General features: G+C 38.2%; 3 protein-coding genes and 1 long non-coding RNA gene across 11 annotated transcripts in view; 2 read left to right on the plus strand and 2 right to left on the minus strand.

Annotated features, from left to right (window-relative positions):
- Nucleotides 1–6,395, plus strand: part of ripor2 (RHO family interacting cell polarization regulator 2) — a 124,647-nt gene extending 118,252 nt beyond the window's left edge. For all 6 annotated transcript variants that reach the window (XM_088601537.1, XM_088601530.1, XM_088601532.1 and 3 more), the window contains one exon: nucleotides 3,298–6,395. In XM_088601537.1, the coding sequence (XP_088457663.1) occupies nucleotides 3,298–3,398 (101 nt within the window). In that variant the 3' untranslated portion in view covers nucleotides 3,399–6,395. The remainder of the gene's footprint in view (nucleotides 1–3,297) is intronic.
- Nucleotides 6,396–9,114: 2,719 nt separating this feature from the next.
- On the minus strand, nucleotides 9,115–12,639 carry LOC148651361 (uncharacterized). Its single transcript, XR_015925739.1, has 2 exons — nucleotides 10,745–12,639; nucleotides 9,115–10,115 (listed from the first exon to the last, which is right to left on the minus strand). It is a non-coding gene; the product is annotated as an uncharacterized LOC148651361 (long non-coding RNA).
- A 665-nt stretch (nucleotides 12,640–13,304) lies between these two features.
- Nucleotides 13,305–15,775, plus strand: LOC148651362 (armadillo-like helical domain-containing protein 2). Its single transcript, XM_088601542.1, has 2 exons — nucleotides 13,305–13,515; nucleotides 15,258–15,775. The coding sequence occupies exons 1-2, from the start codon at nucleotides 13,317–13,319 to the stop codon at nucleotides 15,683–15,685; spliced, it is 627 nt and encodes a 208-aa protein (XP_088457668.1). The 5' UTR covers nucleotides 13,305–13,316; the 3' UTR covers nucleotides 15,686–15,775.
- Nucleotides 15,776–15,944: 169 nt separating this feature from the next.
- Nucleotides 15,945–23,341, minus strand: gmnn (geminin DNA replication inhibitor). 3 transcript variants are annotated; one of them, XM_088601541.1, is made up of 7 exons: nucleotides 23,266–23,341; nucleotides 21,173–21,219; nucleotides 18,385–18,489; nucleotides 18,045–18,201; nucleotides 17,663–17,745; nucleotides 17,057–17,167; nucleotides 15,945–16,654 (listed from the first exon to the last, which is right to left on the minus strand). In XM_088601541.1, exons 2-7 carry the CDS (start codon nucleotides 21,206–21,208, stop codon nucleotides 16,487–16,489), a joined length of 660 nt encoding a protein of 219 aa, XP_088457667.1. In that variant the 5' UTR covers nucleotides 21,209–21,219; nucleotides 23,266–23,341; the 3' UTR covers nucleotides 15,945–16,486. The 3 variants fall into 3 exon arrangements, with proteins under 3 accessions (XP_088457667.1, XP_088457666.1, XP_088457665.1); XM_088601540.1 differs by lacking the exon at nucleotides 23,266–23,341 and adding an exon at nucleotides 22,167–22,292; XM_088601539.1 differs by lacking the exon at nucleotides 23,266–23,341 and adding an exon at nucleotides 22,192–22,256 and having other exon boundaries at nucleotides 21,173–21,247.
- Nucleotides 23,342–24,048: the final 707 nt, after the last annotated feature.

Genomic DNA, 24,048 nt, shown 5'->3' on the forward strand with positions numbered 1-24,048 from the left:
CCCAGGTTGAGCCATATAGCCCGACACTGCCATATGTGTTTAACCAGCTGTGACTGTGATTGCCAGTGGGCCAGGGTATTCTTGGTTCTCAACACAACAGCAAGACCCATGGCTCAGTCTGGTATCAGAGAGCTTGCAGTGTTATCACTGAGTGGTTGATAATACCACTCAGTGCTAGCTCTGCCGTAGACACTGTAAGTATAGATGGTTTAACTGCAAATTTCTAACATCTCTCCCATATTATTACTAGGTTTGTAGCAGTAGGTTAAGTTGATTGTTTATTGCCAATTCCAAAAAATGTTGCTGATTGTGAACTTATTTTCTTAGACAAATATGTACTGTAATTACATAAGTCAGTATTTACCTGCAGAGTGCCTTCAGTTGCTTTTGGTAGCATCCAAGTCAAAAGGGAATACAACAACAGGGGGCACAAAAGTAATCAGCAATTAGCCTGGGGAATTAGTGCATGTGCCCCAGGATATTGGGGAACCTCATCCCAGTCTGAAGTGACAGTAGTGGTAGTACAGTTTTAAACAGTCACACAGCGATTCACTATCTCGAGGTGAAGACATTCAGGGCAATTATTCTGTTGGGGGAAAAAATAAAAACTTTTGTTGGAAAACTCACAGGCCTTAATTTTTGTTATAGATAAGGAAGGAAAGATGTTATCTATAAGTGTGCCTCAGGCTGTTCTCAGGTTCCCAGGGAATTAGGAAGGTTCCAGTGTAGAGGGGGAATAGCCTGTCTGTAGGTGTGCCTCAGGCAACATTCAGCTTTGTCAGAGAAAGAGCTAGAGGCAATAGTGGTAGAGCAATACCCACCAAGAAGCTGTAATCAAGTTGTGAAAAGCTCCCAGGCCACACTGCCATGCACGGAAACAAAGACATTTTACGTATAAAAAGATACAAAAGAAAGATTTCAAGAGATATTTTTAATGAACATGAGGCAATATCCATTCATCCATTTCATAACTGCTTTCTAATACAGGGTCTCGGGAGAGCCAGAGCCTATCCCAGCAAGCAACAGGGACAAGGCAGGATACACTCTGGATGGGACACCAGTCACAGGGCATATACAGGCACAAACATTGACAGATTAACACCAGGCCAATTTTCCAGAGGAAACCCAGGCAAATATGGGGAGAACATGCAAACTTCACATAAATAGCACCTCAGGTCCAGAATTGAACCTAGGGCCCTAGTTCTGCAAGGCAGCAGTGCTAACCACCATACCACCATGCCCTGCAATGGAATAACATCCCATTCAGAGTGTACCCTGCCTTGCGCCTGTTGCTTGCTGGGCTAGGCTCAGGCTCCCCCAACGACCCTGAATTGGAAGAAGCAGTTAGAAGATGGATGGAATAATCTTTGTGTATAAAGGATGTGTGGTGGTTAGTACTATTGGCTCACAAACCAAGGATTCCTGGATTATCCGTGGTTTATGTAATCTATGTAATTAATCTGGTTAATATGATCTATATTATTATATTATAAAATCTTTTTTTTGGAAGTGGTGTTAGTGGGGCCAGTAGGAGGCGCTCACCCTGTGGTCTGTGTGGGTCCAAATGCCCCATATAGCGATGGTGACACTGTACTGTAAAAAGACGCCGTCCTTCGGTTAAAAAAACCTGGTCTGTTGTCATTAAAAATCACATTGTGTTTCTCAAAAGGAGTAGGGGTGTTACTCCAGCATCATGGCCAAATTTCCCATTGGCCCTTACCAATCGTGGCCTCCTAATAATCCCCATCTACTGTATGAATTGGCTTCATCACTCTGTTCTCCTCCCCACTGATAGCTGGTGTGTGGTGAGCGTTCTGGTGCACTGGCTGCCGTCACATCATCCAAATGAGTGCTGCACATTAATGGTGGTGAAGGGGAGTCCCCATTAGCTGCAACCTTCTTTGAGTAGGGTGTCCAGAAAAGTAATTTATCATTATTTTAAGTTTATCTCCACAAGGAAAGTAGCTGGGCATGCCATGTCATTAGTTTACTTTGTTATGAGACTTTGGTGCCTTTCTCTCCTGCAACCACTCCTGGTTATGTCTTCACATGGATGGAGTAACCTGTACATTTTCTTACTGCCATAGTTAATTTGTTAAATATATTTAAAAGATGTTCTGTTGAGAATGTAGCCTTGAAATCACTGATTTGGGCAACTGATTTGCTTTTTAAGTATTTGAGTCACCTTGTAATTCAACAGAAGTTGTGTTTACCTATGATAATGCAAAGCATTTCTACACTATTGTAATTTCCCACATGTGTGATGTCACTTATCTTATTTCAATAAATAGGAAGGTTATTCTTTATTTTGTGCAGATTGTAAAGGGATGCCTGATGCTTGTGCGTCAGTATACTGTATAACACAAGGACAGAGGTTGGGGATGTGAGTGTCATTATTTAGAATTATGTTTTTCAGGTTATATGTCATTCTATCCAGCATGGAGGAATCCTTCAAGAATGAGTCGAGTAACTGTAGATTCTAAAAAAGAAAATAAAAAGCTTGTCTTTGTATTTCCTGTAAGAACATGCAATGTTTAGAACTTGCTTCCATTCACTTTGAAATAGGTGTGTTGTGAATTCCTTTGTAATTTTGTCAAAGCAGTGCTATCAACAGGTGAAGTGTACAAAGGTTAATGAATGCAGGTCGTCCCCAGTGGCGTGGGAAAATGCAGTGCCATTCCTCCCCAGGCCATGCCTCTGTCTTCTTTCAGACATTCAGAAAAGACTCTCAAACACCTTCTTAACAGCATCCAAAACAAGGTCCTCCAATACTCTGTTATTTAAAACAAATCTTTCCATTTCATGTTATGATTAGAAACTGTGACTTTTTCAAGTTTTACCTTTATCACTCCATACATCTGTACTTCACAGTATGAAATTGACCTGAGTATATAAAATACTAAAGGGTACAGACAAGTGAGCTAATCTGTTTAACACACAGTAGTAAATCATAGACAGACTTACGAAGGAAAACTAAAAAGGAATTAATTTAGAATGAAGAAAACTTTTTATTACACAAAGAGTTTTGGGAGTCTGGAACAGACATCCTTGTCAATTACCAACCAAACTACCAAAAAAAAAAAACAAGATGAGCCAAAAGGAGTGCTTGCAATATTTCTTTTGAGAAGTGCCTCTTAAAACATCTGCTTGTGATTCGGGTTTTGGTATAAATGTTTGTTCCTATATTCATTACAGTTTAAAGATTTATTCCATGCTGAAAAGAAACACAACATTTTGGCTGTGGAGCCGTCTTCATGTGTCATTGTATCATTGTATTTTGGTGTTTTGTACCCTCAGGGGAAGATGGTAGACTGGCGTATGAGCAGCTGGACAAGGTCCCTAGAGAAATGGTACGGGTGGGCACACGTCGAGGGAACGCAGTTACCACAGCTTTTTGAAGAGCAAAGTACAGGCCTCAACCACAGAGTGAGCAGGGCTGTCGGAGGCCCTGACAGGCCTTCCTGTTGCACAGATAGAAACTAGAAAGGCTAAAGAGCCACAACAGCCCTACCAGTGTGGCTTCAAGATCCATTCACTGGCTGGGCTTTTCATTTGTGTATTTCCAGATAATTTCCAAGCCATCTCTTTGCATTAGTGCATTTTTAAACTCATTGTTTTAATTAAATTGGTCATTATTATTGTTATTATTGTTCATTGACCTCTTTGTTACGGGCCTGCCATTTTCTCACTGGGCCACTCTGCTGCTTCAGTTCACAAAGTAAGGTTGGCACTTTAAAGTTGCACTGTAGACAACAAGTATATACCTTACATTTTTATGTTTTTCTGGTACGTACTGTTCAGTTTCAGGGATATTTACAATGTTAATACTTTTATCACCACTTGCACATTGCATTACAGTTTTCAGCAATTATCTTAATCAAAGGTTTCATTTTAAGATCTCTGTTAGGCTGTGTGAGAGAATTGGGCTGTGTAAAGTGTTTTCCAGGCTTTGTTTATTCACTCCTGTTGGAGTGTTTCTGTGCAGTTTTTTTTTTTACAGAGAGGAAGGGGAGCAAAAATGAAAAATTCCAGCCTTTCTGTTTTGCTGGACAAACACTGGGACCACGCACGCCTGACACATGCATACTTATCCACTATTCAGCAATTATCAGGGACATTGACTGATGCTTGGGGCCATGTTTGCTGGGCTTTAGTAGGAGAAGAGGATTGCACATTGCTTATATCAAAAGGAGGTACTGAAGAATGATTCCTGATCCAGATCTGAAGGAAGACTATAAGCATACAATGAACATTATTGCTTCTGTCCTGTTCTGCTCTAAAGCTGTCATCTCTTAAACAAAAGTCTTCTGGAGTTGCTGATGTTAACTAAAGCATTAATTGAAATTATTTATTTCTGTGCTCTCTGTTTTTAACTTTAACTGGGTAGTTTATAGAGTTTTTCTATGTTATAATTCATGCTGTTCAGTTAATTTTTAAGTATGAATGAGCTGTGAATGTGTGTTGTACTTCATGTTCTGCTCTGCTTATACATCAAAAGCTGGTTGTTTAGTAAAATAGTGACTACAGTTTCTCAGAGATTTCAGAGAGTCAAAAATTTACTTGGATCATGTTCAATATCTTTCAAAATTTTATCACCAGCATTTCATGATTCCCCTTTATCTCTTCAATTTTGTTTCCCTCTTAACTGCCGAAACTAGAATAATGTATAACTCCAGATAATAAGTGAGAAACCTGTTGTTAAAGATGCTGTTGCCTTATTATTGGTAATTAAAATAGCCCATTTTAACCCTGGCTATTATACCTTATGGCTAACTATGAATATTTCCTAATGTTTGATGCAGTCAATGCCAACAATCAGTAACTTCAAAACAAGCAAACAGTGAATTATATATACGAGAAGATGTATCTAAAAAATATGATTTGATTTGATTTTTATTTCATTGCCATCGTCAAACTCCACAGGCTTTAACATTTACAGATTTTATAATTCAGTTTAGTCATGGGTCCATCACAAGGTTTTCCAATCTTGTTCCTTTATCTCTGTTTAGCCGCTTACTGCTAAAACATCAATTAAACTAACATTCAATGTTTGACATTATTTTCTATTCTGAAAGGTTGCAGGTTTTAGATGTAACTACCAAATATCTTACAGTTTAAGAGCTGAAAATAATATAATAGATCAATCAAATTATTAGTTCAATAAAAGGCTCAATTAATTGGTAGCTCAGCAGACAGCATGGTCACTAGGAGTTAGGATTTGGAAACCCTGTTCAAGTCAGGGGGGACAACTCCAACCCTTGAGGTTTCTGGTGTCTTTCTATCTGAGCCTGTAATCACCTGATCAAAATCATTATTTTAAGTCCACCCCTCTCCTTAATAAGCTGCAGATTTACACAAACCTATAAATCCTGGTGGAGCAACACTTTGAGACTAGAGCCACACCTTTCCCGATTGTAAGATAGAAATGCCCAGATTTTGTTCTGGCATTCATTAGTAGATACATGTGAAAATCTGGGGTGACTGAAATTGAGAGCAAAACTGAGTAATGCAGAAAGAAGGATCTGATATTTATTTTTCTGGTTTTGACACAGTTAAAGATAGAAGTGTGTTTTACTGAAAGAAAAACAATGCGACATCAGTAATGTTATCACTAACAGTGACAAATGTTTATGATTTTTCCTGTTTGTTAACTGGAAACAATCGTTAGCAGAAGCTTGTGGCAAAACATAAATGTAATTTATCTACAAGGTAATTGAACTGGTCTTTTTGGAATTCTGGAAAACGTTTCCTGAAAGCATTAGTAGCAATTAGTATGAACCAAGAATCTTGTTTTGTGATAATCATAATCATAAAAAACAATATTCATAAGGTGCTTGCAGATAATAAAACCTTTGAATTTTCAAAATGAAATGTCCAGCACTAAGCAGAGCATCATTATCCTGAAAAAAATTATAAAATACCCTGTGTTACACTTAAGTAGTAAGCATCAGTGACATCAAGGAAATCATTAAAGAGAGGAAATAATTTGACTCACTCCCCTGTTGTATTTGTCTGTAGTCCCATAGTCAATACTAGGAACAACCACCTTCACTATACAGTAGAATGAAGGAGAACTGAGAATGTAACAAAACCATAGGTTACAGTTTTTAGTACCACCAAAATATGACTAGAAAACACTTCTTCAAGTATTCATTCAATTCAGTTCTATTAGAAAAGTTGTGTAAAACTAGTTTGTTTCTCAAACATGAAGGGTATTCTGTTTTATTTTTCTTATGCACTGTGAATCGTAGTACTTTTTAGTTTTGTAAAAAAAAGTATTTGAGATAAAAATGGTTAACGTTTGTACGTGTTGAGCATCTGGATGCTTACCGTTGCTTCTTATAAAAATTCCACAGTTCCTTTGTACAGAAAAATTAAAGTGGCCTGTATCATAACTGTGTGGTATTGATTGTCCTTATTTTCCTATGTTTTTCTCCAGGTCTACAGTATCATTTTTCTCCTGTTCATTAAAAATGGTAATACATTTTATTTTTTTGAACAATTATCTTTTTTATCAAAAGGTGTGTGTCTTTTGAGAGTTTTATGCTAACCTGGTGGATGAGGGGTGTAGGGTATGTTGAGCTTTGGACAAGATGCCAGTCAATCACAGTGTACACATACATTGGAAAGGCAAATTAGCAATGTTACTTAACTAAGAATCCAAGTCTCTGAACAGTGGAAGGAAACCAGAGTGGCCACCAGGAGAACATGCAAACTCCATACAGAAGGAGCACAAGATGGGAATTGAAGACATGACCCAGGAGCCATGAACCAGCAGCTCTAACAGTCCTGCCCCACCTTAATATTGTCATTCAAGTTGCTATCAAATTCTTCTAAAAGGGATAAGGACAGGAGCCATCTGCCATTTTCCCCTACTACACGATCAACAGCACATGACCAGGAAGGCTAGTAGTCAAGGAATAACAAAGCTATCCGTCAGCTATGCACGTTTCTCTCCTTTGGCAAGGAAATTAATTCTCTCTTAACAACTTGGATCATTAACTCAAGCGATTAATCAAGCAAACAAAATTAAATCTATCAACACTTAAACTCACAGGGCAACTTTTCATTCAGAATTTTCTTGTAATCATGAAAATGGTTAACCTCTTGCCCAGGTGAAAAATTGCCTCCAGTTCCAGACACAGGAAATGCTACATTTTTTTCCCACAAGGTGTCTTCTCCTCCCGTGGGAATCCCAAAAGCAAAGCCACAGGCGAGGAACTGAGCACGCTCAAAGGAGCAGACCAGCCTTACAAAGACATTCCACTCTCAACCTGTTTAAGCTGATCAGTGGGGCTTGAGCGCGAGACACAATTCTGATACACAGGAATGCAGTGTTTGTTGGGAGGCCGTGGGAAATTGTTTTCTCTTTTTCAATTCAATTGTGTTCTTTAACAACAGGTTTGTGTGGTTATTGGCTGGTTTATATCCTTTTTTCTTCAATTACCATATTCTGAAGAAATATCAAACATCACACTTCCAGAGCAGAACTTTCCACAACTGTGAAATGGTCTCGATTGTTCTTGCTCAGCTAGATTAATTTACGGTAGAGAAATAAAAAACAAGACATTTTTAAATTAATCTCAATGTTATAGTGTAGGTAATATAGGACTCATATCTAGAGAAATAGGCTCCGTATGGCTGTGATCTTTTTGTTTTCTTTTGTTAATGAATGTTTAGGCATTTAGGCCTATGGCAGGGATGGGCAATTCTGGTCCTCAACACACAGAGCCCTGCTCATTTCGTAGGTTATTTTCGGACAATTGATTAAGACTAAAAAACAAGTAATCTAACTAACTCAAATAATTATTTCAATGTAGTTATTTAGATCAGAAGAGAAATAAAATCAGAGAATCCTGGCTGGAGTTATCATTTTCTGGTCTAAAGCACGATATTTTGACCACCTGACCATTATAAATATTTATAGTTATGTTTTGTTTGAGCTTAGGAGCTAAATAAGGGATAGGAAATGTTATGTTAAAAGGCTGGTATCTGTAAACACAAAACAGGGGTTATTCGAGAGTCTGTCCTCCAGAGCGTAAGCAGAAAAGCATTCATCACCATTAAGTTCCTACCTCTTTCTGCACAAAACGTTTGTCATTTCACTTTTTTTCCAACCTTCAACACTTAGGCTCCCTTACATCCGTGGTTTGGGAATTATTTGAATCCATCTGATTTTTAGCTCACCATGTGCTGATATGAAAGATTGTGTATTTAAAGATGGCAAGTGAGCAAGATAATGCAGTTTCACTTGTCAGGAATACCTTCGTTCAGCGGGTATTGTGGAACATTTATTACACTCTCACAATGGAACTGAGTGTAAGGGGAAACATTGAACATAAATTACTTTTTTAAAGAATGTACTAACACTAATTTAGTGAGCTTTCATCAATTTCTTCAGTTATACTGCTGATTGGTTAGGATCTACAGTGCATACCCATGAATGGATGTCTTGTGTTTGTACATTTTTTCTACACATGATTGTTTTTGTATTTATATATAAGATATTTGCTCTGTCTCAACAGTATAAACCCATATAACAGTGATAAGTCTTCCTTGCCCTAAAATCCAGATTTTACAGGTAAATTTCTATTTACAATGAATAATGTTACAAACAATTGAAGGTTAATACCATATTGATCTGTGGATCTCATCAAGTCACTTCTGCAAAGATTCGATGAAATCACTTTCAGTCCCATCATCTGTAAAAAAATGCTTCCCATTCTCAATGCACTCTCAGCTGAACTTCCATTTGTAAATTAGCATCTGCATGTGTGGTGAACACATGAAAGCAGTAGACATAACTCTCATTCAGTAGACTTATAGGGAATGCCTAAGTGGAATGGTTTAAGTTATTTCAAAGGATGAAGAAAGTGATATAAAAAATAAAATATTTACCTTCTAAAAAGTTCTAAAGTTCTTGATCAAACAGCAACAAAACAGTTTGATAGTTGGTGTTGTAATGGTTATGCTACAGTTTTAATAACAAAAAGGGAAGTTTATTGTGACTATGACTAGGACTAGGACCTCTCAGCTCCATATTGTGGGGGTTCCCATAGTACAAATTTTTAATTGAATGAGCAGCCATGGTCTCAACAGAGAACAGACACAACATTTAAACCCACCAGGTTTATTTTCAAAACCAGAAGTGGTTCCAGAGAATGTTATAAAGAAGAAACTTAAAGGCATGAAAACTATTATAGGAACACACAGCTCAATATCTTGGAGATTTAAACCACAACGTAAACTGACAACAAATACTCAGCGATTAACTAAAATGCAGAGAAACAAGACTAAAACACCATCTTAAATTCGACAGGGAGCACTTTGCAGAGAAGAAAGCAAGCACAAAATAACCTTTAACATTAAGATGGGCTTTCCCCAATAAACAGTCAATAAAATGATCTCTTCCTCTTGGAACCAAGTGCCACTCAGCTGAAAGCTTGTTAACCAACAGTAGCTTGTCTGAGAGAAAGAAAACAAAAAAGAAATGCATTTGTTAAACTCATACAGCTGCAGTGTAACATCTTAACAAGTTTACTGTCAACATACATCTAAACAAAAGAAAATTACACAACATTTGTTAATAAAGAAATATGGTATTAAACCATACCAATTCTGATTATTTTAAGCATTTTAGCTTGAATCAGTCTATATACTGCAAATAAATGGCACTCTAATCACTAAATTAACTAATTAAATGCATTAAAACTAATTAAAATAGCCAATGATGCAAATGTTCTCAAAATCAGGTCTATGTAGACTGTACAACAAAATCCCTATACTTGCTCTTTGGCTCCTCATGTACTTAACAACCTCTCATCAATCAGCAATCAGCACAGTCGGCAGCAATTCAATCAGACTTGATTAGTAGACTGATTGACTAGACACTTGAGTACCACACAGTCAGAGGTGATACACAGGGTGTGGACCAGACCTCAACAAAAGGATAGAAGGAAAACAAAAGAAAGGAAAGAAACCACAACACACCATGACACTTGTCAGTTCACTTACAATAATAGCCCTATGAGTCACCATGCAACTTGTATATTGTGGTATCCCTCTGCTGATACCCATTACACTCTTCCTTGCTTGAGACAGCCATGTCTTCAAGGCTGCAACAAAACATCAATCTCTGAATCAAGCAGATAACTGACCTTTGGTGGAACATTTGGACCTACTTACAACTGGAAGTTCAAGCTGTTCAGGTACCTGTAGATCATTACAGGGTACCCCATTATGCAGGACCTGGCACAGATAAAAACACTGGCAAAAGCATGATCCAATTTTCTCTAGTTGGAGCAGGAACTAACTCAATATTCTTTATACTAGGGAAATAGCATGGGCGAATAAGGATATAACATCTGTTCCCTTATACATACATACACAACACATACAGTGCTAGCACACTGCCACATAGAGCATAGGGTCCCACTTACCAGCCCAATTGCCTTGGTCCTTTTCTTATAATCACTGCAGGTGTTCCTTTATATTTCCATGTGTTTTCTAACCATTTCAGGATTCTAATTCAGGTTCGTGGGGGAGCCGCAGACTATCCCAGTAAGCAATGAGTTCCAGGCTGTGCACACCTTGGATGGCATGCCAATCCATCGCAGGGCAGTTACAGATGCACACACTCACAACAGGGGTAATTTTAGCAGTAAATCTACCTAGGCTTAGCAATATTGGACTGTGGGATGAAACTGGAGCACCCAGAGGAAACCAACACAAACACAAAACCTACCAACTCCATGCAAATAGCACCCCAGGTCTGGAACTGAACCCAGGGCCCCAGTGCTGCAAAGCAGTGAAGAATGAAGAGATAAGAGAGATGCCCGGGAAGTGAGATAATATCATTTTCTTATTTTTGTATGTTTTTGCAAACTATGCAGTCTAGTGGCTTGAAGTAGGCTTTGTGCTCAAATATATATAAAGATGCTGCCTGTCCTTGGTCAGTAAGATAAGGGGCATGTATTTGGTAAGCTGGCTATACACCCAGAACATGAAAAGAACTAACTGCTAACTAGTCTGGAACTTAGATATAATTAATTGGCAGGTGTTGCTGTTTTATCATTTGTTTAGAATATGTCATAGTAACTCTTTGTGTTTTAAGGTATAACGGACCATCTTCAGCTACTTATTTTTTAAGTCTGGTGGTTGCAAGCCAGACTTCCATATGCATATGAATAAAGAGACTTCCGCTTCAGACACCTGAACTTTGTCATTTGTTTGACGCTACAGCAGGATTGCTAACTACAGAGCTGCCATGCCACCCCGGTATTCATACACAAATTTAAAAAAATGAATATCTCAAAAACATATTTAACATGTAATATATAGCTTGTTTTCTTTACACCCACCATTGCTAACCACAACAAGACAAGATAAGGGATTACTCTTTTGTATGACTTTGGCTCTTGAAGACAGGGCAACCTCTTCATAATGGTTCAAGTGGGGATCTGCATCTGGGAGCAGACTGAAAAAGACATGTCTAATAACTCACATTCCTGTTGTTTGGCTCTTGTGGTTCCTCCTTGTTTGTCCAGAGTCATTTATCAGGTGCCCTGTCTGTTTGTCCCACTATTCTTTCTGGAAGGGGGTTAAAATTATTCTGTCCTTATCTGATGCATTAATTCAGTTATCTCTGTCACATTTTAGTTCTGGTCTTTGACACCTGAGTGAAGGACTTCGTGGGAATGGCATTTGGCACACCCTTTGTGACTGAGTTACACCGCAGACATTTTTACACAGGTATTTGCCTTTGGGGGTATCTATTTGCTTTCTTGTCATTTCCCTGTCACTGAAATGCAGGGTCCCACAACTGTCTCTCTGATACCTTCTGAAATGTCATGTACAGTGATCTAAGATTACAAGACTAGGCTAATAGACTTAAGAAGCTACACTGTCCCTGTAGGTCTTATGATTCACCTGTGTGTTGACAAGTGATTGTTTTGGATATTTGCAAACTATATTAATAAACTTGCATTTTCTGCAGCATTACAGTTTTAAAAAGTATTATAATTCACACAGAAAACAAAATAATCATGGATTCAAATAGAAAAACCCCTGAACAAGAGCAGTCATCTAGTTAATTGATCAATTAATTGATCAATTTCCCTGCGGGATTAATAAAGTCTTATCTTATCTAATTAATTAATTGCTTACACTTATAAAGTGCTTTTCTGGACACTCCACTCAAAACGCTTTACAGGTAATAGGGACTCCCCTCCACCACCACCAATGTAAAGCATCCACCTGGATGATGCGACGGCAGCCATAGTGCGCCAGAACGCTCACCACACATCAGCTATCAGTGGGGAGGAGAGCAGAGTAATGAAGCCAATTCATAGACAGGGGTTATTAGGAGTCCGTGATTAGTGAGGGCCAATGGGAAATTTGGCCAGGAGGCCAAATAGGTAGTGTTTCACCCCTACTCTTTTCGAGAAATGCCCTGGGAATTTTAATGACCACAGAGAGTCAGGACCTCAGTTTTACGTCTCATCCGAAGGACGGCGCCTGTTTACATTATAGTATCCCCGTCACTATACTGGGGCATTAGGACCCACACAGACCGCGGGGTGAGCGCCCCCCTGCTGGCCCCCACTAATACCTCTTCCAGCAGCAACCTTAGTTTTTCCCAGGAGGCTGTGGCTCTCCATTACCTGGGCTGAAGATCCCTTTAGAGTATTATGATTAAAGTATTTCAGCAATAATAGAATACATTCCCATATAGCTAAAAATGAAAGAAAGGGGGACTTCATACTCTGTGAAGTCCTCCAAAAATTGCATTGATAGAATGAATCACATTAGATGTAGACTAAGTTTATTCTTGGTCCAAGAACAGACCAGGGTACTGAAGGTGGTCACCAGCTTCTGCTCTCTTGGGTTTTTGACATCCAGGCTCTGTCATTTTGCTCTAACATAAGGGATCCCAATATTGGTCTTGGGGACCCACATGTCTGCTGGTTTGTGTTCCTCCATTAAATAACTGAGCCGTAAAGTGACCTCAATGAGTTTACATTGCACTCTTTTTGTTCAGTTCCTACACAAAGCAGGTTGCCTTTTAACTATTCTGTTTCTGAAGTACTTTAAAATCTCCAACCTTTGAGTAGAAAAATAATTTGCCAAGGGTCTAACCAAAGTAACTTGCTGGTTCATTAAAGTAATGAAAGCCCTACTCTAACATTCTCTAGACCTTGTGATGTCACAGTCCCAGTTATGACTCATGGGGCATCAGAATTTCTGTCTCTCATGATTTTTCCGATTTCCAATATCCAGCTTCTGCTAAACAACTGAACCTTGAATTTCCAGCTGCCATGTTTCAGCGTCTGGCGTTATTTTATGAGACACACATCAAACCCCATCTGTTTCCCAGTGAGGAGCTGTCAGACATGGGGAGTGAGAATCTTCACCACAGAAAGATCAGGCTTGCTGGCCGGGACATTCAGAACACCAGCCTACCCCTGAAGAAAAGAGTACAGGCTGCCTCCTATATTGGGCTACTGGCCTACACAGGTACCTTAATCCTCCTTCTATAATTAATGCTTTGTCTTTTACTCAGGCAAAAAAAAACAACTACTTATCTACAGGACTGTTCTTGTCATCAATCCCTTTTAGTGCTGTGATTTACACATAAAGGCAGGGTTATTAACCCAATCTCCTTATAGCAGGTTACCCAACATGTTTCTGTTGTCTTAAATGGACCAACTACTGAAGGACTTCAAATTAAAAATCAGTAAGGGGATCCCAACATTTTTAGCCAAGGTTTCACATAGGTTGGTGTTTTACTACTGGAGTTACAAAAAGTGTACAGTTTATTAAAGTGCTCTTTTCATAATTTTAAAACACTAGCTGGCAAATTCTTATAGATAAATCTGAGCTATAACTAAGTCATATTGTTAATTTTAAAGATTTTGTGTTTTCAAATTAATAAGGTTTCTGTTGATTAAGTATTTAACTTTATCATTGCAGTCTTATGTGTTCTGATGAAATTAAGATTACGGGAGTTCAGCTCTTCCTAGTTTTCAGAACACTAACACAATACCTAGATGAAGAAAAACATAATTTGCTGGTGGTAGTTTTTAAAATTAGTTTCACATGTAAAAAACAAGGAAAACGATACAGATACCACACACAAGAAGCAACTAAAAGACAACTAAAAAAAATGCCCTTTGAGTATAAAAACAATCTAGGCAAGTGCCAATCCTTAAGAACATCTTCCGCAAGGCAAGTCAGTTTTTATTAAAAAACAAATTTTTGCTGTACTTCATGACTGAAAACACTTGTGTCACAAGGGCACCGAGGACTGAAAGCCTGGGTTGACCTCTCAGCCATCTGAGTACCACGGTTTGGGGAATCCCAGTCACACACTGTTGGACATCAGCCAGGCACATATCTGTGATAATGGAGCTCAACCTGTACTTTACCACTTGAACACTCAAAGAGAGTCCAGGTAAAGGTTTTAAAAGTAATCTTTCAGGCACCAGTTTAATTTTAAAAAGAGCAGAAAGCCCATAAATACATTGTATAAAAACTTGGAACCATAACCAGCACCAAGTGCTTGATATTTCAATGGGCTGAAAGGCCACCAAGCAGTAAGCACAAACAAAATGTATCCAATTCTACCACCCACTTCCATTCAAAGATCTAATTGGATATACTGTACTTTGCTAGAGAGCCTCGTTTTCTTTCTACACTAGGGGAGCCTACAAGCACTTTGTCTTTAGTGATCCATCTCAAACATAAGAACTAGGATTTTTTTAAAATCATGCTTAAGATAAGATTCTTCTCCTCTATAGTTAAACTAATGGAATGACGATCATTGGTAGATAAAAGCTAATACATTTATGAACATTCCTGTGGTACTTCAGTGTAAAATTTTTAATCCTCCATCAAGCATATTCCTGCCAGCAAACCAGTGAAAACAATTAGATCTTAGCACATCTACAGTGTTTCAATCGTCTTGGAAATTTTTATCCACCAAGCATTTGGCAGAACTAGTATAACTTGAAAATCTAAAACCAGGCTTTCTAACATCCACAGGCTCAGGCTTTCGATATAGGAACAATAAAATTACAATTTACCTACCACAAAAGAAAATAAATGTCAAGACGGAACCATCAAACAAAAGCCAAATCTGTGTTGCCATCAAACAAAATGCAAAACACTTTTGCACTCATCTTGGATCACACTGGTGATGTGAAGAAGAGCACTGGTTCTTCCACACAGGATGACAGACTTTTTTGTGCCACTTTCAGGAGGCTACGCAGCTGGGACATGCGCTGGAGAGTACATGGCTAGTCTCATTGGCTTTCTAAAGCATCCTGCCATCATGGACAAAGGGATCATGACAGTTCTGCAGAGTCTGAGTGGCATTTGCTACATACACCTTCACAACCAGAAAAGGGCAAAGGACCTGGAACTCTTCGACATTCTCCTGAACATCCTGCATATGAAGGAAGCCACCCTTTTACTAAACAACGAGTCCACCCAAGTGAAGTTCTGGAGCTGCTACCTGTTGAGTGTTCTCTGCTGCAACAACATCCCCATTATCAAAACACTAAATAACTCAGAGAGACTACAGAGAGACCTGGAGATCTTGGCACACAAGGGGTGGTATGGCTGGCCCAATAACTACGCCAAGGAATTGCTTCAGCTTCTGGGATATGCAAGGCCCAAGCACTGACTAGTATACTGTCAACGTCACAAGCAATACTCCGTAAAATTGAAATTCATACAAGGTTAAGGTGTGCTTTAGTAAAAGCTTTCATACAAAGATTTTCCATTATTAACTGATCCTCCCAAACCTGAATACTAACCATGTTTTATCATTTAAGACTACTAAAAATTGTGAAGTACAGTTTCAATACCAATTCATGAAGATGTCAATAGAATAACTTGTCATCAATTTCACTCCTCAACTAAACAAAAATCAAAATAGCCACTTAAATTAAATTCAGTTTATTAAAATGTACAAGTGAAATACCTTTTAGGTAACTATGTACAGATCACATGCATTAAAACTGCACAAAGATTTTACATCAACAGCTGGTCAAACCCAAATTATATAATGGACTTTAATAACCATTTACATCCAGGTCCCCAGTGTCAAACTGAGCCGATACCTCCCCAATTTGTGCAAGACAAGAAACCAGCCTTGATTCCGCAGGGAGAACAATTCAACCGGTCTTGATAAAAGCATGGAACCACTCATCCTTTAACAACAACCCTTTTTTTGGTTCTATATCCAAAATGGGTAATGGCCAAAAACTAAGCTACCTATAGGCCAGACAAAATAAAAATAATGGAAGCTTCGTAGTAGTTTGGGGAGGGGGGGGGGGAATTCCCTTACACAAGGCAGTGTGGGCAAATTACAGGAACAATCAGGAGTGAGCTTGTTCAAGCAGAATCTCACCATAGGAACAATTTAAATATGTACTGCATGAGGAGTCTTTTGTTGCACTTTGGTTCCCATTTTAAAAAAAAGTTAAATTTGGTTAACAGAATCAGACACTGATGCAGCAGGTTCCTCATAGTCCTCTTCCAAAAACTCCTCTTCCTCACTGCTCAAGTCTTCATCTTGATCCTCTTCTTGTTCTTCCAAGTCCAGGTCTCTCACAGCTTCAATACTATCCGGACTCTTTCCAGTTAACCTCTGAAAATAGTTTTTTTTAAACTGTCAAGTTCTTGCTGGAGATCCCAAATTATGATGCTGTATATCACAAGTCACTTAAAATATACAGAACCAATTAAATTCATAAAGCATACAACAGTTCAAGAAACTTTCTGCTCTGGCCAACATATGGAGGCAGGCAAAAATTGTTTTCTGGAAAGTGCTTGGAATTTATTAAGTAACACTCAAAATAAGAATGCACAAGACATTCATCCAACTCTTATGAGAATTACTGAATGCAGAAGACTAATTTACACCCCAATCATACATGCAAGCCAAGCTTTCATAAAGTAAAACAAGAACTGGGAGTATACTTCAAGGATGCCAAATCCTCTATTGGAGGGGAAAACAAAAAAGTATTATCTTCATTATATCAGCTCTTACCTCAATCATATCTGCCATGTACTGAACATGTTGTGCAAGTTCCTGAAGTTCTTCATTTTCTTGCCTTAATTGGGTGACCTGCTCATCTCTGGATTCAATCTCCCTGTGCAACTGTTTGGGAGGGAGAAAAAGTCAATGGGAAAAAACTACATTATTATGTAGCTTCTCATCTAAATTTAATCATGGCATTAGTTATTGGTGTCGATTTCAGTTGTGTCCTGGTTTTTACCACTTCAGTTTGTCATTTTGTTACAGAACAGCAATGAATGTTTAAGGTGGATCTTTACACTTTGTAGTAACTGTTAATTAAAACAGATATGAATAACATTAAGGGCTGGACAGTTTCTGCTCTTAAGATAGGGAGTTTAAAATTAACTTACTGATGTTGAGGCACAGAAATTATCTACCATTTGTACAGCAAATATGAATTGATCAATCTTTAAGGCATGCATTATAGAAGTAAAGGTTTTTAGACAAAACCCTTGCTTTACACTGCGTGTTGACATCTTTGTCTGAATTTTCAAAATGCCACTTGTGTGGGACAAAAGTTAAGGGAATGGAGCAAGTAATGGCTAAACATTACTCTACTTTTAGGGATTAACCAACCTTTTCATTTTCTTGAAGAACATTATAGAGTGCTTTCCTCCTTTCTTCAGCAACCTCTTTCCAGTAGGCAGATGGTGGGATTTCTGTTTCAACAAAACGTATATATTAATGTAAAACAGCAATTTGTAAAGCGCGTGTTCCTACCATTTTGTTATTATTTAATAGACGTGGATGGAATAGTATAGTTAGTAGTTCCAGAGTGAACCACAAGGAACAGAAACTTACAAGCCATTTAAAAGGAATAATTCTATTAATGTACAGCTTTACATTTAATGTAGAATGCATGTAGCAGTCTAGAGTTTGTTATCAAATAGATGACTAGTAGAAGAAAAACCACAAAGGTTTTCAAAATATATTCAAACTAGCAGGGACAAATAAATACCTTTGACCATAAGCTCATATGCCTCCTTTGTCATTTCCTCAGACGTGTTCTTGTTTTCACTGCCCTCCGTGTAAACTTTGACTTCTGCCTTCACCCTCTTTGATCCCTTTTGTTGCTCAGCAATCCACAGTTTTCTCTTTGAGAATGACTTCACTGGCTAAAAAAAAAAAAAGACAAATCTTTAGACACAGGAATGATAAAAAAAATGCTTTAATGGAACACGTCTACCAAAAGTAAACATTTATGATACAAGGGTTCTATGAAGCCAGTTAACATTAACCTCCATACTGAAAATACTCAATACAATGTACTTGCAAATGAGTCACCAAAAATTCTGTACCTCTCCTGCTCTGCCAACCAGATGCCCAGTTGTTGCAGAGGGCTGAAGGACCTGCAGTGTTCGCCTCACAGTTGATCCACTCTGAACCCCACTACTGCAAAAGCTCTGGGGAAAAAAAAAGGTAGATTATGAAGAATCAAATTAACCAAAGGAATTTTAAGGGTGTAATCTGTACTCATGCAAATGAACAGAACAGCACACAAGTTGGAAGGGGGGGGGGGGGGGGAGAAGGTAAAAAATCATGCAAATAAAACATCTTGGCAACAGATCAGGCCAAAGTGGTACTTGTGGGAATGAACAGTTTAATCAATATAGTACAAACCTCATTTACAAAAGCTTAACTTCATTGTTTCCTTCTAATCATTAGTTACACTGTGACCATGGGATAGCAAATAAGAGCAGGTAAACATTGTGGGTCTGACCAGCCCTGCATGTCTGACTGCATTACCAGCGTGGGAAAGGAGCAGGTTTACCTTGCACTCTGTGAGGCAATTCAGCTTTATTCCCATGGGTAGCTATTACTGTTTCACAGATAATTATCTTACTGCTACATTCTTGAACAAAAATACCGTGGGAACTGGCTTCAGAAATAGACAATTCAGAGCTAGAGTTATTTAATGTTTTTCACTTGGGGACAATAGTGCAGGCTACAGTAGTCAAGTTACAAAACAGGAATGCATGATAGTGCTTAGAAAAGAGGCTGTGTGTGAAGAAAGGTGAGAACTGTCACTTTCAGTATATGAAAAATGTGGTTCTCATTTAACCACTGATCAGAAAGAATAGTCACAAATATAAAATGTCACAAGGGGCTCTCAACTAGGTCTGGGCAATGTATTGAAAATGTAATTGATACCAACATTAAGAATCTCTCAGTGACCTAATTTTCTTATGTTGGTATGTTACGGTAAAAGCTTTCCCCACTGTGTGCTTAATGAGCTGTCCCCTTAAAAAACAACACCAAGTCATCATATCCAGTCACATGCTTCTGCCTCGTCCAACCTTCGTTCTTCATTCAAAACACAAAGAAGCATGCTGGGCATGAGACAACACGAGTGCTCATGCTAAACCCCAGTCAGTCAGACAGGCAGGCAGGGATGACTCAAGTACAAAAGACGACAAGCGGGTATCTAAAAAAAATGCAGTGTTGATTGTTTGGTCATATTTTGGCTTCAGCAAACAGGATACTGAACAAAGAGAAGTCAGATGTAAACTGTCGGGAAAGACATTTTTTGCGCCCATAAGTAACACGCGCAACTTCTTTCATCACTTGAAACACTACCATGAATACGAAAACTGCATGTCCAAAAAAAAAAAGGGAGTCTGAAAAGCGCACTCATAGCCGAAGCGATTCTCCCAAACAGCTGACTCTAACACAAGCATTTACTAATGCCACTCAATATGCAAAAATGTAACAAAAAAAACTAATGGCATTACATACTACATAGCAAAGGACATGGTCCCCATTGCTAAAGTGGGGCACAATGGTTTCAAGACTCGTTCAAGTCCTTGACAAGAGACAAGTTGTGCCCTTGAGAAAATCTTTTGCTCAAATTGTGGTGCCTGACATTTATACAGCTTTAATAGTTTCACATATTTAAAACTATCTTTCAGCATATCATCTAATCATAATTTCAATGGTTTCAAAAAAATATGATAGTTAATTTAGCATTATCAAGGTAAATGTGTAAAAGTGTGATATTTACTTGAGGTCATATCACCCACCCCTGCTCTCAACCCATCTCAAACTAAGACTACATACAGTACTTTTTTCATGCATTTGTGAAATGGTTAGTCATATATCTGCTGAAGGAAGGGGGAGCAGCAAATGCTACACATTTTCACCTAAAAAAGGCAGTCAGTGCATAGAAATTTAAAGTTAATTAGAAGACCAAAGTCTGCATGTGACAATCTAAAATTATACATTATATGCAAGTCCATCATTGATTCACCAAATATGCTTTGAGATTTTTTTTCTGAAATAGTACAATGTCAATTAGTTTGTATACTTAGAAAGAGGTTTATATTACACTACATTGTAGATATTTTGTGGGGGGCAGAGGGAGAGGTATTCCCTGTTAAAGTGCTACTCGATTAACATATACATCCACACAAACTTAACACTAACAGAGACACGACAAACCTATGTTATACTGACAATCAGCACAAATCTCACTACGGTATTTTGGAGCCCTGTGCTACAATTCCCGAGGAACAGACTCTATACCCAACAAAAAGAAAGTATGCAAATGCCAGGGTCAGGATGAACTGACCAGGGGTATTGTCCCTTCTTGATGCTATGCATGAGCCAAATGTTTCTCCCTCAATTTGACACTGAACCTCCAGTACACCACTGTAGAACTTGTCCAGCTTTTTTTTTGGCTTAAGTTCCATTCTCCCTACATGGGTACAGGAGTCACAGTCTCAGCTCATTCTTACAATTGGATGTTACAAAATGATCAGGTCCAAGACCTGCTGCTTTTGGATGAGGGGCAGTGTGTGCATGTGTAGAAGATTAAAATTAACTTCTTAAGAACACAGATACTGCTCAATCAAACAACTCCTCCACTCCCACCTTCAGAAACAGAAACACTACAGATTATTTTCACATCAGGCAAGTCCCATAATAAAAAATATAAAATAGATCTGCAGAAGACCATTACAGCTTAGTATAGACTTTTAGTCTAGAGAGCCCTTATATACATTATTTTTTTGGAAACTACAAGCCACAGTGCTCTATTTTTAATTCATGGGGGATCAGAGAAGGCTTTGTACCAAACTGAAATCTTACCTTTGTGTTCCCGATCTGTCTCATTTCCGAATTCATTATCTACAAACCTTAAAAATAAAAAAAAATAAGGCTGGACTGAATAAAAAAAGAGGGTTGGTCATGTTATAACTTCCAGAATATTGCAAGGGTATAGATTCCCTTATAACTACGTTTAGTTTTTTCCCCTGTAACTGGGAAGGGAAAACATTTACATAAATAAGCCTGGCATAGTTTAAACTATTTATATGGATCATTATAAATTACCATAGCAAGCCAAATAAAACACCTATAGAGCAAAGCATTAGACATTTAATCATGCATTATCCGCTTTATAAAGTTCACTTTATACGTTAAGGATTTCAGCTTACATAGGACAAAGCTGACAAATACGAGTAAGATATTATGCATTTATTTTAGACACGTTTCATGTTGCCATCCGTTTAACCGCGCAGCCCGAGGTCTTTGTGTAAACTTTCAAGGCGCCTGAACAGGAGCCTGGCTCCCCCACAATTCCCAGGGAACACTAACCGCCTGGGAAAACAGCCGCCAAAACTCGGGACGGAAGCAAAGGCCCGTGAAAGGACAGTTTCCAAACTCCAGTAAGAAAATAAAACTGAAAATACATATTAGAACTAATATTCGCTTCGAGGCTTAAAAGGCACAATAATACAGTTAATAGCACATTTCATCCTTACGTGTAGAGCTTTTACACAAATAGAAAACACGAAGTATTCTTTACAGATGTTTCCTAAATGAACGAGGTCAGTTTAAGCCTGAATCACAAGATATTCAGATACGACTTGTTCTTAAACTCAAAATATCCGCTTCATTAGTCGCAACCCACTACGTGAACCTATACAGCCCATCGCCTAGCACACCCTGCAAGTAACTAGGTCGCATTACCACTAGGACGTAGTACAGACTGTAAAGCGCTGAAGACTTTCTCTCATATACCGCTTATAAAAATACACTATTTGAAAAATAAATAATTGCAATCAAATCATCATCACATTACCTTAATTACAGGAAAACAAGCACACACGCTCCTCCACACAGCTCAAACTCAATAAACTAGGCTCGCGCGTTTGGCTTTAATACTCAGTTGGTCACGTGTCCTCGGTTCTCATCAGCTGCCCGCGCGGAAAGTCTTCCTAGACTTTTTTTAAGGTGGAACCTCTCACTGATAATCCCAGAAAGCCTTGATACACGAAGAGTAAATTATATTAATTATAAAAACTCATATTTTACCTCACTCTTAACAAGAACCACTGAACTCTCTTTTTTAACATTGTAAATGCGATAGTCTTATAGAAAATGCTACTGTCAACTCTACAAATAATATATTAAAATGGCAGTAGTTCATATAAACAGATCGCCGCTTCCTGGACCTCAGTGTAGGACCTGCAATAAATCTGATTTTAATGCACCACGTACATGTCTTGTAGGATTGTATACTAATAAGCTGTTTTACATAACGAGATTAAACGTTTTGCAGATGCTGCTTCTTTTATAACATTTTTCCTTTGGTTTCTTTAAAGACAAATGATGGCAAATAACTTCTAATAGTCATATTGTGTTTAGATTAACATTAATTTATTAGCGCTCTTCGATCCTATACACTAAATATATTCTATCTGATCACTTACAATGATTACAACCGTTACACACTAATTGAATTTTCTGTAATATTTATGAAATACTTCATCAGCAGCACCCATTTTCCTGTAAAACATATTCCATTGTGCTTTGTGTAGTGGTTTACCTGACAATACTGAACTTTTTCCCGCAAAAAGTTTTTAAAAGCTTTATATCATAATCTACATATTGGTGATTTGAACTTCATTGAAAACTTTCATCAACTGCAGTTTATGATACAGTAGTATATAAATCACCTGTTATGAAACTATACCGTGATACATCACGGTAAAAGCAGAGCGTAAGTGTTGTTTATTAAAACATTTTTTTAAACCATGGGGAAGCATATAGGCCTACATATAGTAGAGAATGGCAAATCCGGTATACATTAATAATGGGTGGTGCGCTCTTTATTGTGGAGACTGTTACATTCACATAACACAGAACAATTAAAAGTCTGAGCTATCGTGGGAACTCACGTGTACGAGCTCTTACTTCAGGCGATGGTTGCTTGTCGGCAGTTAGACGCAACAGACAGGATTACAGCATCAAAGGCGGCGACGGGAGCTGTGATAAAGTAAGATAATGCTGTGATACCCTTTGAAATGAGAGAATTGTTAATCGCAGACTTTGTTATACGGTACTAAACGAATCAGTTTCAAAATAGTTTCACGTAATACGGTGCGTAACTTGTAGAAATTACATTCAACCCTGTAATATGACGTTTCTGTACTCGTTTTGCCGAAACTTAACTGTTACAGTAAGAACATACAGACTGATATATTATTAATAGAATTATGCCAAATAGGTTGTGCAGTCATATGAAGAGCGGTTACTAACAACTGCTGTGACTTTTTTAGATACTGTAAAATGGAAATATGAATAAACCATTAACAGCACACAGATCCCTATCAAAGCCCCGCTTGGAGTTGTGTTTCAGTGCTTTATTTAATCGGTGGAATGTGACACGCATTAACTCAATATACAGAAATGAAAGACTATACAATAATAATAATTGCTTACACTTATATAGTGCTTTTCTGGACACTCCACTCAAAGCGCTTTACAGGTAATGGGGACTCCCCTCCCCCACCACCAATGTAAAGCATCCACCTGGATGATGCGACGGCAGCCATAGTGCGCCAGAACGCTCACCACACATCAGCTATCAGTGGGGAGGAGAGCAGAGTAATGTAGCTAATTCATAGAGGGGGAGTATTAGGAGGCCATGATTGGTAAGGGCCAATTGGAAATTTGGCCAG

The sequence above is a fragment of the Lepisosteus platostomus genome, chromosome 12 (assembly GCF_059453375.1).
Source record: "Lepisosteus platostomus isolate fLepPlt1 chromosome 12, fLepPlt1.hap1, whole genome shotgun sequence".
NCBI classification, from domain to species: domain Eukaryota; kingdom Metazoa; phylum Chordata; class Actinopteri; order Semionotiformes; family Lepisosteidae; genus Lepisosteus; species Lepisosteus platostomus.

Excerpts from the sequence above, each read along its gene's own strand:
- LOC148651362 (XM_088601542.1), top strand. The coding sequence starts at position 13,317 with ATGTTTCAGCGTCTGGCGTTATTTTATGAGACACACATCAAACCCCAT. Across the intron at positions 13,516-15,257 it reads TGGGCTACTGGCCTACACAG|GAGGCTACGCAGCTGGGACA; the intron begins GTACCTTAATCC and ends TGCCACTTTCAG.
- gmnn (XM_088601541.1), bottom strand. The coding sequence starts at position 21,208 with ATGAATTCGGAAATGAGACAGATCGGGAACACAAAG. Across the intron at positions 18,490-21,172 it reads GACAGATCGGGAACACAAAG|AGCTTTTGCAGTAGTGGGGT; the intron begins GTAAGATTTCAG and ends TTTTTTCCCCAG. Across the intron at positions 18,202-18,384 it reads TGGTTGGCAGAGCAGGAGAG|CCAGTGAAGTCATTCTCAAA; the intron begins GTACAGAATTTT and ends TTTTTTTTTTAG.